At 40.8% G+C, this 15,881-nt stretch overlaps 1 protein-coding gene across 1 annotated transcript in view; it reads left to right on the top strand.

Moving 5' to 3' along the window:
* The window catches only part of slc2a13a (solute carrier family 2 member 13a), a 106,777-nt gene that overhangs the window by 10,755 nt on the left and 80,141 nt on the right, over window positions 1-15,881 (top strand). The window contains exons 2-3 of the mRNA XM_085252394.1: window positions 6,071-6,230; window positions 7,650-7,858. Coding sequence (XP_085108520.1) covers window positions 6,071-6,230; window positions 7,650-7,858 — 369 coding nt within the window. The remainder of the gene's footprint in view (window positions 1-6,070; window positions 6,231-7,649; window positions 7,859-15,881) is intronic.

Genomic DNA, 15,881 nt, shown 5'->3' with positions numbered 1-15,881 from the left:
CACCCTCATAGTGACTGTATAATTATGTTTTCTGGCTAAATTATCTAGCAGTTGCAAGCGTTGAAATGTTTTGTTCTTTGACAGAGGAGATAGGCCCGCTTAAAAATAGTACTGTTAATTACACTGAGATAACATTTAATTACAACCTGCAGGCTTGCTAATTAATTGGTTGGTTCATATAATTAAGTCGCAATTCTCTTCCTAACCAGGCGAAACCTAAATGTAGACTTAATGAGAAGTTTGTTTATGCGCATATTATTGTTTTAATGTGCAAATTATATCACTTAAATGTCAAGTTTTTAAAAGATGAGTTGGGTTCGGCTTGACATTTGCGCATTTTGACTCTCCAGAGCATGAAATTTAGCAGTGGCTAATTTCTGAATTAAGCCTTCCAGAACAAGTCTTATTATTCCATAACATGCTTTTAGAGAAACCAATCAAAAAATTGTTACTTTTTTAACTGAATTAAATTACGAAAGGTTACAGCTTTTCCTGCTTTCACTAATCCGTTCAATCACAATTCACAATTACACACATTTAAAAGTATGTATCAGATTTTTCCCTTCCCCTTACTTTGCATGTTTAAGGATCCTCTGTTAGAGGATCCTAAAAAACCGGCTTCCATTACAAGAACAACATCATAACAACAACACATCCAGAAAATGTTCTGTCTGTCAAGATCATAGTCGTGGAGATTCTGAAGAAGTATCTCCCTCGTTCTTCTGATCAAGTCTCAGTCCTAGCCTTTGTACTGTGTGCCTAGAGCCCGCCTTTAGAAGACCAGACAGATCCTTTGTTAAGTGTGCTGCTTTGAGGCTGAGCCTGCCCAGACAGCAACTTCAGACTGTGTATGTGTGTTTGTGTGTGTGAGTGTTGCGAGCTGTCCTCAGTGCTGAATAGAGAGCTCATTAATAAGAAAAGAAGCATAGTGCAAGTGTCTTGGTAAAGAGACTCACACTCAAGTAAAGAAATATACTCATAACACGAGTTAATTTGTTTGTTTTTTTAGTTTTATTACTATTGAGAATTATAAAGGAATACGAATACTTGACATTACTCATATCCTGTCACTTCTTTTTTTAAGTATGTGTGCTCTAAAACAGTGATACTGATGCAGAGAGAGGCTGACACACAACAACCTGTGTTAGTTTTTAAAGACAAATATTGTATATTCATATGCCTGGAATAAGCTGGTGTAGGAAATACTAACCTTTCAACCTACTCTTCAGACATCTTGGAAGCAAGACTCTGTACATAATATGGATCACCTACACATTAAACCTTATGGAAGCTGCTCAGACATGGAAATTCATGCCGTGAAGCTCCCAGTGCACAGTTCTCATGCTGATGTTAATGCCAGAGGAATCATTGTTGCAACAATGCCATCCTAATCATAACAATACTAATAATAAAAACAATAATAATTTTATACCTGTTGCAATGGGACAGAAAATACCTGAATTCATAGATTAACAGGTGTGGCTCAGTAATTTTGTCTAATCTATAGTTTTCTAGATAAAATTATAATTTACATAATCCATTTGAAATATGATTCTGAAAGTAAATATATTATCTCCCTGAATTAGCTGGTCTTCTGTATGGCAGAGGGATCTATTTCCTGGGTAAGGAGTGAAGGAACAAAGCTTGGTTTTCCAATCCGTATTTTATTGGATCCAGTTAGATTTAACATACAATCATGATCTTTAAAATGGAATGCTGATTTCAGTGCAAATAAATGGAAAATTAATTGCAAATCTCTTCTATATTTTGACCTATATGTTATTAAGAATAATAAAAATAGTGTTTATTCTTTTAATTTTAAATTGATATCAGTTCAACTGAGTCAGGAGCACAGACTGAAAAAAGTACCATTAACAAAGCATCTGGTTGAACATCTCACAACAAGTTAACTGAGAGCAGGTCAGTAACATGATGTGGAGCGTCCCGGAACGTCGTCCTAGAAGTGTCTGTAGGGTGGGAAAACTCTGTGAAAGACTGATAGGACAAACAGTTCAAACAGTTTATCGATGTCAAAATGCAGAGGTATATAGAATCATTTCAGGAAATTCAGAGAAATCCTGCAAGCACAGTGTGCAACAGATAACCTAACATTAGAGGGAAATCATTCACAGGTGGATGCAATAGCTATCATACACGTTTGACAATGTGGAAGTCAACCATAGAAATTCCATCCATTCGCTTACGTTTATCCTTTTCATGGGGGTGCTGGAGCCTATCCCAGCCATCTTTGGCAAGAGGCAGTGTACACCCTGGACAGGTCGCCATACTGTCGCAGGGCTAACACATATACACAAGCATTCACATCTATGGGCAATTTAGAGTTTCCAATTAACCTTTCCCCACTAACTGCATGTCTTTGGACTGTGGGGAGAAGCCGAAGTACCCATGGAGAACCCACGCAAACACGGGGAGAACATACAAACTCCACACAGAAAGACCCCGCCCTGATGGTGGAACTGAACTCAGGACCTTCTTGCTGTGAGGCAACAGTGCTAACCGCCGTGCCACCCAACCGTAGAAGCTTTTATTACTTAATATTACAAGTAATGTTATGTGTTTTAGTCAAAGACACTTCACACTGGTTATCCAGTTCTCAAGTACAGCTCCAAAAACCTTATTGTTTTTGTTGACTGAGATTTTGTAACAGGTTATCTGCTTTTCAGAAGGTCGTTGGTTTGTTCCCCAGCTCCAGCAACCCTATGCTGAGGTGTCCTTGGTCAAGGTACTCAAACCCAGTTACCCTCTAATGGATCAACGCATCCAAAAGTGTCTGTGGATGCAGCTTGCAGTGTAAAAAGTGCTCTGAGTGATAGATGAGATTAAAAATGTGTTAAAAAATAAAATCCATTTATCATGAGCTAAACTATTAGAGCGTAGGACACAGAGAACATTTACAACTCACTGGTCTCAGGATCACCTCACAAAACAGATGTAAGTGTTCAGTTAATTACAAACCCAAGTTGAGACTCTTTCATGTAAATAAAATAAATGCACCCAGTGTAAACATTTGGCTCGTCATGTAAAGAAAAATATGACAAAGGCGGCCCTAAACTATAGGTGTGAAATTCAACGTATATTAAAAAAGAAGAAGATATAACTGTTTTCATATTTACACTAGTATATTAAACAATTTCCAAATCATCTTTCTGTGCATTAATGAAAGAAAGGCATGTTGTACACTAATAAACAGAAAAAGTCACTGCGATGTTGGACTCCAGAGACTCAAAGTCAAAAATATTTAATCACAGATGACGGATAAGCCGAAGCGAATCGGTACACTATTTAACCTTTTTCCTGGCCTGTATGCTCAGATGGGCTCTAACATATTTTCCCCGTCACCACCTGCAGCAGCATGTGAAATGGACATGATTCATTGCTCACTAAATGTAACAACATCAGCTGTTGTATCTCGCCGGCAGGCATATGGCGGGCTATAGCAGCAGGCGGGACTTGGACGGAGATATGGTAGTGATGCATAAGGCTAAAACAGGTAGAATGATGGGAGGTGTGCATGAGGCTAGCACACGCAACAGAAGAGGAATTGAAGCAGACAAACCGCTTTGGTCATTTGTGACTTTGTTTCTTTTTGGGTTTAGATGACTTTAAAACTACAATTCCCAGGAGACTCTGCAGTAGTTTCTGTATGTGAGATGGCTCAATGCCACTGTTTTAAGTTGCTGGATGTTCCATCAGTTTTATTAAAAGCCTCCTAGCAGCACAGTTCAAGTACACGGAGAGTAATAGTCATTAGACAGGCTCAGTTCTATGTCTTTAACACTGATGGGATTTACATGTCTATTTTAGTGTGGAAAGGTTCCGGCTATTAGTTAGTGAGCCAACGATAAATAAAGACTTTTACTTCTAAGCCCTGCTAAAGCCTAGATGAACTCTCCCTGCTGAACAGCTCTGTTAGAATGACAGAGGGGTTTTTTTGTCACATTTTTTCTTTGTTTTCCTAATTTAATGTCCAGAAGAGAGGATAACACAAAGGCTTTGGCTAAAGGTGCAGCAGAGCGTGATGCTAATGCTCCTGAAGATCAGACAGGGACCGTAACAACTGAATGCTAAAGCTATAGGGAACGGCAGTACACACATCTATGCTTTTTCCCCCAGATATTTATGGTTATGCTGAGTTACACAAGGCAAAGTTTCAGAATCCTAACTTTAGTGTAACCCGTGGACGCGATAGGGTTTGTCTTGCATTCATCTTTCGGCAGGACCTCTCCAAGGCTTATAAATGCATTTCTATTAAATTGGGCTGAGCAGACAGGCTTCATTGCCAAAGAGCACTTGATTCGATTTCAGGGGGTGTTCTGGATCTCGGATTTCCGTCATCAGATGGTAATCCTTTTTTTAGCCATAACAAAGATAAAGACTTGACTCTAAATCCTTAGGGTGTGTTTGCAGTTCGAGGTTGTGTGAGAGCAGAGCGGAGTGTTTCCACGTGTGTTTTGGCGTGCCCATCCCCCAATCACGCACACGGATTTCCAATCTGACATTAAACCACAGTTTCTCTTGCAGTTCACCTTTTATTAGTTTGTAATTTGGGGTTTTGTGCTCTTTTATTAAACGTCTCAAGATGCTGATTTTTTTGTCCTTCTTGTTTGAGAAAAAGCAGTGAACAAATTAATTTTAAAAAAGGGGGAGAAAGAAAAACATAGTAAATTTCCTCCTATCTTGCTTATTGATTTGTCTTCCCAGAGCTGCCACAGTGTGGTGCCCGCTTGGAGACAGCATGGCTCGTTTCCCAGCAAGTGGTTTCCATGGCGACGGGTAGCCACGTAGTCATGGCGGCCGTTCAGGCCAGGGCGGTGGCTGTAGGGAGGCGAGGGGTGGAGTGGGGTGGGGTGTGTAGATGGCAGACTATTAATAGAGCTTATGGGGAGCCAGCTGCAGAAAGCCTCAGCCTCATGGCACCTCGTCAGACATCCAGTCACACACGTTTTGGTCTGTGTTTTTGAGAGTGTAGAAGTGTGCATTGCCCTGTATGTGTTTGTGTGTGGTCAGCCTGTGTACCGTGTGTGAGTAGCACACTGGAAGACACTGCAGTATGCTTGTTTCTGTCTCTTGGATTTACGTCATCATCTTTGTGACATCACTGTTGGTACCGTTGAGCAAATATGGTCAAACTTACTGAAGAAGACCAAGCGTAACTTTTTGTAGGCGTTGCAAACATTACCCAAATAACTTCAATAAGTGTGTACATTTGTTTTTGTAAAAGTCGCTTACTGTATTAAAAAAAATGCTATTTTGCAGTTTAAATCATTTTCAAATTGTCCTAACAAGCCAAAGCGATAACATGTCAGATTAGTGTCACGATGATTAGTCTAGGGCCACTGCAGATTCCACAAAATTAAATTAAAATCTGTAATGTACGCTTTATTTCTGCAATTACCATGTTCGAGTGTGCATGTCTGTGGGAATGAAATGGCTGAAATGTATCACAGAAATAAAGTGATTGTGAAATGGTATGTCTGCTAACTTTAAATATGGTTAAACCGGCGTAAATATTGTTTTTCCTGATACTTGAGTGCCACTTTTGGGTCATCGGTTGGATTGAACAAAGTCTAAATGAACAGAATCAACTTCCTGGGATTTCCTTACCTCGATGACTGAGCATGACCAACTCAGTTCCTTGGGTTTGAATCCTGCCTAGGACCTTTAAGTTTGCATGTTCTCCCTGGGTCTGCATGAGTGCTCACTAGCCACTAGGGCTTCGTTCCAGAGTCCAAAAACACAGGGATAGGTTAATTGGTGATTCTAGATTGCCCATAGTTATAAATGTGAATGTAAATAGGCTGTCTCTGACTTTTAGCACTGAGGCAAACTAGTGACTTGTGCAGGGTGTACCATGCCCCTCACCTTTAAGATGTGGAATATGCTTCAGTCCCCCCTCGACCATGAATTTCAATGCAGAAGAAAATGGATGGATAAAATGTGTTATCCATTTTGCTATATAAACTTGTAAGTCGACATTTGGAAATTCTACTTCAGCCAATAGTTCCTACTCCTAATCATCTCCTTTCCCTCTCTTTCCTCTACTGTATAGGTATTGCCTCTATGACAGTTCCCGTGTACATCGCTGAGGCCTCTCCACCCCACCTAAGGGGTCAGCTAGTCACCGTTAACACCCTCTTCATCACGGGGGGGCAGTTCACAGCCAGCCTCATCGACGGAGCCTTCAGCTATCTGCGCCATGACGGTTGGAGGTCAGACACACACTGATGAACTTTTCACATACACCTTTCACCCCCAGTGGTTATCGAACTATTGTTTGAAACACTCGACATTCACAAGTTGTCAGCCAATAATAACGCTCATTCCTGAAACTCAGTCCAAGGTCAGTTTTCCCAGTTTTCCCCTACTTTTCCAACCATTCTAGTGGCCATTTAAAAAAAAATACAGGGTTAAGGAATTCACTCTTCAAACCCCAAAGCTACATCCAAGCTCCACCTTTCACTGCACGCAAAATGTGTTATAGCACCTTCCACACCGCAATTTGTATCTCAACAGAAAAAAGAATACAGAAGCAGAACTTTTACACTTCTCACAGGATGTAAACAATGCCGCCTTCGTTAATGATAGTCATATAATCAGATGTGATAGCATCGTCTCTTTTTTGGCTTCTTAGCGTATGAAATGCCAGAAAATCTTTTCATTCCGGCTCAAACCCTCATTCAAAATGTCAACACAAGCACGGGTCAGTCTTTAGCATTTACTGGGAGCAGCTGTGCTGTTTATTGGAGCGATACTCTTGTTTTCTCTTTCTTCTGTTCGCGTCCTTTCCTCGTGTCACGCTGAATGCAGCTTCGCGGTCTTCTGAGTCTTTGAGCGGCGAGCTGCGAGATACTGTTGATAAGAATTGGTCGTTTTGAAAGGATTTGCCTCGGCTGCAGTTCTGATAGACACAAAGGAGATTGTTCGGCGAGCCTTAGATTTGTGTGATTCATAATGATAATGGAAAAACGATTGAGTTAAGATTACAGATGTTCTCAGATTGATGTCGTTGCCTTCGCAGAAGAAGAAAAACCTTGTACTTCTGGCTGTTTACTGCAGTCTCTAGCAATTTGTCATTATTACAGCCTCCTTTTACTTTTCTTATATCCTCCTATTCTTTGCCTTACTGGCACATAACATGTTATGCTTGCAGAGCAATCCTGCAGTTTTTTACACTTCAGTGCAGCATAGTGTGCCTTTGCTAGGGTAAACTAATTATGCAGTGATATTAGACAGTGACGCTTTATTGTTTTGATTTTCTTTCTCAAGCAAGGCTTCTAGCAAGTGGAACTTTATCTCTAATGTGCAGCGATTAATCTAAATGCTTAATGTACATGTTAAGGTTATTTTAAGCAGAGGAATCTGAAAAAAGCCTTGACATTTTCCCCAGTGTTTAATTTTAATGAAGTAAACCACGTGTTGCTAGCTGAACTTGTCAGCATAAAGTGAATGCAGGGGAGCGTTGCTGAAACCTGATTGTTCTTGCATATGCAGTTGAATTTTGCACATCAAACCTTTTCAACCTTTCAAACCCTTCATTAGTCAAAAGCTAACAAACAAACAAAACTAAAAACAGCATTTCTGTGATCATAATTAGTCTCACTCCATGTGTTCCTTCTCTCCTCTCGCAGGTACATGTTGGGTCTGTCTGTGCTCCCCGCTGTGCTCCAATTCATGGGATTCCTCTTCCTGCCAGAGAGCCCTCGCTGGTTAATTCAGCGTGGGCTGACCCAGAAGGCCCGCCGCGTGCTCAGTCAGATCCGAGGCAACCAGAACATAGACGAGGAGTACGACAGCATCAAAAACAGCATCGAGGAAGAAGAGAAGGACAGCGGAGGAGGTGAGGGGAGGAGTCTTTTTTTCCTGATCCCTGTGTTTCTGCAAAAAAAATCAGCCCGCATGAGCAGCATAATGTTTTTGTCCTCCTTTTGTTGATTAACAAATCAACAAAGCAACATGTTCGGATTGTAACAATGCTCCAGATCCAGTGTGCTTATGGAAGGAGAAGAGAAAAAAAATCATGGAAAAAGTATATTTTTACCGCAGGTGTGATTGGATCACCAAAAATAAGCCGCAGTTAAAGGTTAGCTTGCTTTAACTCGCATAAGCAGCATGTTGTTAATTGCTGCGGTTAAAACTGCACACACGCAGTTTCCATAAACACAAAATCTGCCCTTTCATAAAATGATTACGCACATGCTGTTGTGCATTTCACCACAAAGCCTGGCTCACATACGAACAGTTTCAGTGTAGTCGCTGATTTCCATGAAATGTACACTCGTTTCAAAGAGCACCTCACAGCTATGTTAACACCTCACATCTGACAGAGTCACAGCCCAGAGCCTTGAAGGCAGCGTCTTCCTTTCCAATCATTCTAATGTGATCTCAGTGAGCCTGACGTGACTGTTTATGCTCTCCTCCTGCTGCGTGATGAGGTCCTTTTCTGCTTAAAGAACAATAGTTGCCCCGTTGCGTGCCCTTGACTCCTACGGCGCTGGTGGTGACCTGCCAGTCAAACAGCGCGAGCTGTAACGTGGCATTATACATCTGATGATTCTGTTGACACAATTTGAGTTTCTGAAGGGGGAGTTCTTATCTTTTGTCTGTCCTTGCGTAATGGGGTTTGGTGTTCAAGATCATTTTCATCACTTCCTTTAATAAATTAAATGAATGCTCCATTTTTGACAGTATTTGGAGCGGCTTTGTGCTAAATAAAAAGAACTGGGCGTAGGTTGTCTCTTTTGTTTCAACAGTGCTCTGAAAATGTTACAGATTACTTTTTTTTTTAAATTTCGACATCCTGTGCTTCACACTGAGATTATTCAACAGTGCAAATAGAGATCTCAGGTAGAAAGGGAGCTGAAGGGAGACAAGGAAAAGGCAGAGAAAATGCTTCCTTCTTCACGGTCAATTATTGTGTGAGCTGACCTTTGCTCGACCAACCACATCATAAAAGGCTCTGCCGGCGTGAGCCGACAATATTGGACTAGGTTGGCAGAATGGGGCCGACTGAGCTTCATTAGCTAATATTTTGGCAATCAATACATTTGCTGAGTTCAATGCCTGTGTGTAATGGACACTCACTGCCTGAACCTGCAAATCATTTTCCCAAAATCTCTTTTTAAATCTTGCTCAAACCGGGCTATGGGTACACAGTCTCTTAATGCATGCATGCGCACGCACAAATACAACAGTGTTTATTCACTTTTATCTCACCGTTTATCTGCACTCTGCTCTTTCTTTCATTTTTTGGTATGTGTGTGTGTGTGTGTGTGTGTGTGTGTCTGCATGAGAGAGACACAAATGCACCGGAAAAACTCTTGTTGTTTCCCCACAGCAAGAGTAGTCAGTTTCAGTGGCATGCACAAGACTGTTAGTGATGTGGTAAGCCCAGACCATCAAGTGTGCATGAAATTTGATTTGTAGGAACTGCAAAAAAAATGCTGTCCATACAAAATCTCAATTTAGACAAATCTCTACTTTGAATCCAGGGACTGAATCAGCTTCCATTGGGAAGAAAGAATGCCGCTGCTATTACTTGGCAATAAGCTTTACCGTTGATTTTAATGGCCAGATGTAAGACAACAAAGATGGTTGCCGTTGGTTTTATGCCAAGCTTTAGAGCTTTTAAAAAAATAAAAAGCAGCCAGAAGCAGAGCACGGGGTGAGGAGGTGGTTTTAAAGGCTTTTTGTAAAAGTCTTTGAGGTGCAGATGGCACAGAGAGAGAGCCAAGGGTCGACTGAAGGCAGCTTCCCAGACAGACTGCTACCAAAACAGGTTGGCAGTGCGGTAAAGGAGCAAAGAATGACAGTGGCAAGTTTGTGCTGCTGGTGAATAAGACTGGGAATGCACTGGGTGTTTGTCTCTGTGCACAGTTTTATTGTGTCTTTTTGCACAGCTTCAAGTCTTTTGTTTTCAAAATTCAAAATGCTCCTCTGTCTGACTTCCTGCCCTCCTCATCTGCTCCATGCAGTATGAGGCAAATTTTGTTCAAAAGGAGAATGGACATGTACTTTTTGCAACACAACTTCTCCTCCTGGGACTTTTCTGAAATGTGCTGCAGGGATTCTGGTGGAATCACAAGCACTGACTTGAGTTACTACGGCCAAAGCCACTACCCTTGGTTGGATTTAAGGAGGAGATTAACCCAGCAGGCTAGCTGTTAAAGGGCACTGTTACTAGGTGTAGATTAGGAAATGATTAGCAAGTATTTCATAACATAAAGATACACTATGGACAAAAGTACTAGGCCACCTACACATTACATCTACATGACCGGCTCAGCTAGTTTTATTGTCATACACAGTAAAGAAACGTGTTTTCCTGAACAATGCGATTCTTCCTTCTGAAAAAAATATAAAAATGATAAGAAAAATAAACCATAATTTAAAAACTATATACAACAGTTCTAAAGAAGCATACACACAATATAAATAAAATAAAAGAATCTGAGCTGCAATAAGCTACGATTACTGTGCACTTCAGAATGCTACATCAGCTGTATGTGCCGTAGACGGAACTCTGCGATAGTAAATACTGCAGAGAGGGCAGTGGAGTCCTAATGATCTCTTTATCAGTCTTCACCACACTCTGCAGGCATTTGCAGTCCAAAGCATTGGCGTTGCCATGCCACACTATGATGTAGCTGGTCAAGAAGCTCTCAGCTATGCTGCTGCAGAAGCTGAAGAATGCCGAACTTCCACAGCTCCTGAGAAAATACAGTCACTGTTGAGCCCTCTTGATCAGCTGTGTGCTGTTAAATGTCCGGGTGAGGTCCTCACTGATGTAGACGCCCATGTATTTAAAGCTGCTCACCCTCTCCACTTAAAGCTCCCGGATGAAAACTGGCCAGTAGGGTCTCCTCTTCTTCCTCATGTCTGCTATCATGTCCTCTATCATCTCCACACTATCAGACCTCTTGATTAAGTCAGAGTTGCGTCAGCAGGAGTTCAGAATTTGGGTTGTCATATGAAACATCAACATAAGTTCAACTTCACTACAAAAAAACGACCAGAACTTTGAATCTCTAATTCTGTAACATCGGGTAAATTGGCATTAAAATAACAGAATATACAAACAACAGACTGTGACTACAGTTATGTCCAGTGTTGGTCAAGTTACTTGAAAAAAGTAATCAGTAACTACTTATCGATTACTTCCCCAAAAAAGTAATCCCGTTACTTTACTGATTACTTATTTTCAAAAGTAATTAATTACTTAGTTACTTAGTTACTTTTTAGAAACACGATTTACAACCTGAATAGGTGATAAAGCGATAGATCTTTCAGCCCAATTCTACTTTTTCTACATAATCCATCATATAAAATGTAATCAAATGGAAAAGTCTCTTTTTAAAACTTGTTTTATTAGTTTTCTTTTAACTTTATGCATCAAGCAAAAAATTTAATTATATGCAACATTCTCTGACTGGAAGAAATTTGTTTAACATTTAAACCTATTTTCTGCACATTCCAGCACATAAAATAAAATATTTTTTGTGTTTACACTCACTCTTTCAAATAGATGCAAGTAAAACACAGCAGAAAATAAATAACATCAAAGACTAGCGGTCCTGTCGCTCTATTTTCACCTGTAAAGCAGGAGTGGGGTAGGCGGAGGTTTACCCTGGTGCAGGTGTGCCGCAGCGGTCAGTGGAAGAATCCGCGAGTTTCTCTGTGAGTTTCCCATTACGTGGCAGCGCACTCCCGGAGCTTGCTTGGAAGTTTAGGAGGTTTTTTTGCTGTAAAAAGAAGTTTTCTTCCCACGCACAACGGACGCTAATGTTTTTGTCACTTTTTATGGAATCAAACTCAAAATAAGGTCAGTACTTCCACGCTTTAAACGCTGCACGCTCATACTCTCTCCTGCACTCGATATATGATCCATTGTTGATCTGCACACAGCTGTTGTTACGAACGTCACACTCGCTTACGTCACTGTCATGAGACATTCTCGCAAAAAAATCACGGTTTTAGAAACGCAGTAACGCAGCGTTCCTACGGGAAAGTAACGGTAATCTAATTACTGTTTTTGCAATAGTAATCCCTTACTTTACTCGTTACCTGAAAAAAGTAATCAGATTACAGTAACGCATTACTGCCCATCTCTGGTTATGTCCTGCTAACAGTAACCTAGACGTGGTGACCGTGGTTCAGAGGGTTGGGAACTTGGGAAGCTACCACCTACTGGTGATGGTTAGAGGGACCGATGGAGCGATATGGCAGCCTTGCGTCTGTCAGTCTGCCCCAGGGCAGACTTAATTTCAACATCCTGTGCTTTACACTGAGATTATTGAACACTGCAAATAGAGATCTCAGGCAGAAAGGGAGCTGAAGGGAGACAAGGAAAAGGCAGAGAAAATGCTTCCTTCTTCACGGTCAATTATTGTGGAGCTGACCTTTGCTCGACCACATCATAAAAGGCTCTGCCAGCGTGAGCCGACAATATTGGACTAGGTTGGCAGAATGGGGCCGAATGAGCTGTAGTCGGTCAGCTGTAGCTACAACTGTAGCTTCCCACCACCAGTGTGGGAATGTGAGAGTGAATGAATAGTGGAATTGTAAAGCGCTTTGAGGGTAAATGCAGTCCATTATTAGTAGTAGTCTGTTATGTATTTACAGTACCCAAATCTCAAATCTAATATATTTGAAAATAACCTACGAATATATTGGGCATGCGGTGTATGGCACAAGTTAATTTTATCTGGATGTTTTGATAGCATGGAGTTTTACTATAACATCTTACCTTTAAAAAGAACATCTCAATCTCTGTGCTGTTATATCTCTATGGCACGGCTAGTGTATGTTGCTCACTTCCATGATTATTGCAAGGCTGATCCGCCATTGCTGTAAAAAAACAAGGTCCACTGGTGTGAATGGAGATGCCACAACATTTGGTTTCTCTGCACACCATGTACTCCATAGTTTGTAAGGCAGTGTACTGTAACTTTCTGCCACTTGGTGATGGAGTTGCCATGGCTGCTTCCACTTTGCATTAATACCAGTTACAGTTCATCATGGAATATCGGAGTGAAGAAATTTCACAAGCTGACTTCTTGCAATGGTGGAATTCTGTTCAGTGACCTCTTAGAAAATCCCATTCTGTCACGTATGTTTGCAAAGCCAGACTGCATGACTTGCTGCTTGATTTTATACAGGGTATGAACGCTCAGGAGGATATTAGAGTGGATACACCTGGACACACAGCTGAAGAAAGTCTAACTAAAGAGACAGGGAAACAAAAGTGAACATAGTGCACACATGACGAGGGATTAAAAGAAACAGGAAGTAACACTGAGACCAGGACTAAGACATATGAACTTGACAGAACTACATTGGGATAAGACTGGGGAAACAGAAAGGTAAGCAAACATGGAAACAAGACTGACTTCCACGGGAGATGCTGAGCACAAGACACAAAGGCGAGACTAGGACAAGGACAGAGGAACTAACACAATCAAACAAGCAAATCAAAGCTATCAAACAATGAATGATAAATATTGATACCAAAACCCAGAACCACTTGGAAATACTACACTCAAGACAAAATAATGCAGTGTTTTAACTCAAATGATCTCTCAAATCCTGAGAACAGAGAAAACTGAGAAAAATATGCTCACAAAAATGGAAGAAATAAAGAATACAAAGAGAATCAAAGTGAAGACATTGCAAGCAATGTATGTATTCACTTCATTTAAAAGGAACAGTTCTTGCAAAGCAAAATCATGTGTGCAAAGATAAGAGCTGGAACCATATGAGGGATAAAAGAAAAAGACATAAGTGTATAGCATATTAAACCGATTTGAAAACTCACATGAAGACACAAAAGCCCCTGAAGGTCACAGCAGATTGTGACACATTTGATTATTTAGAAACCACCACTTTATTAAAATAAACAGTGAAGATGTTATGGTCTGTATTGTTGAGGGTAAAGTCTTTCAGGGATGTGCTGCCCAAAAAACACCTTTTTCTTAATGAAAACAGTGTCTTAAAACAACAGCTGAAACACTTCTACGTCCATCTAACTACTTACAGCTTGGAGATCATAAAATCACAAATATTTGCAGTATTTGTGATGTTTTTTAGCTGTGTTTTGATATACTGAGCCCGGAGAGCAGTGAAGGAGAGCAAAGAGCACCCGTGTTTAGCGGGCAAGAGGAAAATCAAGTGAAAAGCCGAGAGAGCTGCAGAAGAAGAACGAGAGTATCAGGGAGGGAAAAAACAGCTGGGGCTAAAGGAGAACAGAGGAAATTGGTTTCATCCTCCAGCTAATCAACCTTGACAGGAGAGTACACCATGTCTCTGGAAGGAGTGGCATCCATAGATCCCCTGGGTCCACATTGCGAGCAGTGAGGAAGAGCCTTTAATCTCGTGCTCTCGCACAAATAATCACACACTGATGTACAAAAGCAGACACTCACACAAGCAGCGCCGTGTCTCTTCTTGTGGGACTCAGTGTGTGTCCAGCGGTTTTGTTTTCATTTCAGTGTCTCTCCTCCCCATCGCTATAACTCAGCTGTGCAGCCATCGCCAGTCACACAGCATGTAGGCACCCCACACTCCGGCTGCTTGTTATCTTGTAGCCAGCGGTTAACATTTGGGCTCAATGTGAAATATGTGTCATAAAGCCAACACCCAGACTTTTAGGAATGTTGTTGTTTCCGGTTTTGGCTTCTCCCCATTTCCAATCAGTGTGGTGGAAAAGAGAACAATGGTTCGGGTTTTTCGCTGCTACTGTGCACACAGTCCCCTCTTAATTTAGTTGTTAGGATGATAAAAATGGGTGGAGAGGGATTGAACTGGCAGGATGCCCATTGCACATAAAGTGAAACTGTTATAAAGAAATTCCAGATAATACAGTTGCTTTCTACAGAACTCACTCAGCACGTAGTCTTCCAACACACATACACTGAATCTCCCCACTCAGCATCAGCTTCCCCCTGAAAGTGCATGAACTAAACCAAAATAAAACTGACAACTGCAACATTTGCAGTAAGCTTGAGCTTATCTGGACTAGAAGATAAGCCTCCGTAGATGGCTTCTGACAAGTCAATCCATTTTACCATTAAATGGATTTTTTTTTAATAAAGAAAATGAATGCCAGCAAAAGCAAATCTTAACAATTATACTGAGAGAAGCATAATAAATTATTTTAAAATAATGCAGTGTTCTTTGGGTCATACTTCTCATAATTATGCTATTGTATTTATTTTATTATTATTATTTATCATTTTTTGCCTTAAATAGATAGCACACCAGTGAAGATAGACAGACAGGGAAACAGGGAGAGAGAGGGGGAAGACATGCATTGAAGGACCCGAGAGCTGGACTCAAACATGGGCGGCTGCACTCGGGCCATGTGGCATTTGGCCGCTTGTTCACCCAATGAACCGAACTGACATCCCATATGGGAAGATTTTAATGTCTGCTCAACTTTTATTGGGAATTGTTAAATACAATCAGAGTCTAATATAACTTGTCAATCAAATGTGCCAAACTTGTGTCGTTTTACTTCTAGTCCTAGTTGGTGGCACATGTACATGATTTTTGTCAGCCGAGACTGTAAAAATCTTTTTGCGTGACATTATCATAAGCAGGCAAAAGGGTAGATGCAACACGACACATTATTTGACTTTCACTTCTCTGCTGAACTAAAAACAAATATTGCTCATTTTTCCACTTCAAATTCATTGTAGGTTTTCTTTTTCGTGATTTTATAGCACATGTGCAGAAAGTCTTTCTTTTCCTGATGATTTGTAGCACTAATTGGTAAAAGCAGCTGTTATTTTGTTTTAAGGTTACTCACTAATCTAAGCTGAAGCACATTTTAATTCATGACCACCATCTGCACATCATTTCTTAGC

The sequence above is a fragment of the Mchenga conophoros genome, linkage group LG17, assembly GCF_057382185.1.
Source record: "Mchenga conophoros isolate Kocher_MC1m ecotype Shallow Benthic linkage group LG17, M_conophoros_male_GT1.1, whole genome shotgun sequence".
In the NCBI taxonomy this organism is placed as follows: Eukaryota; Metazoa; Chordata; class Actinopteri; order Cichliformes; family Cichlidae; genus Mchenga; species Mchenga conophoros.
This window is presented reverse-complemented; position numbering and strand designations above follow the sequence as displayed.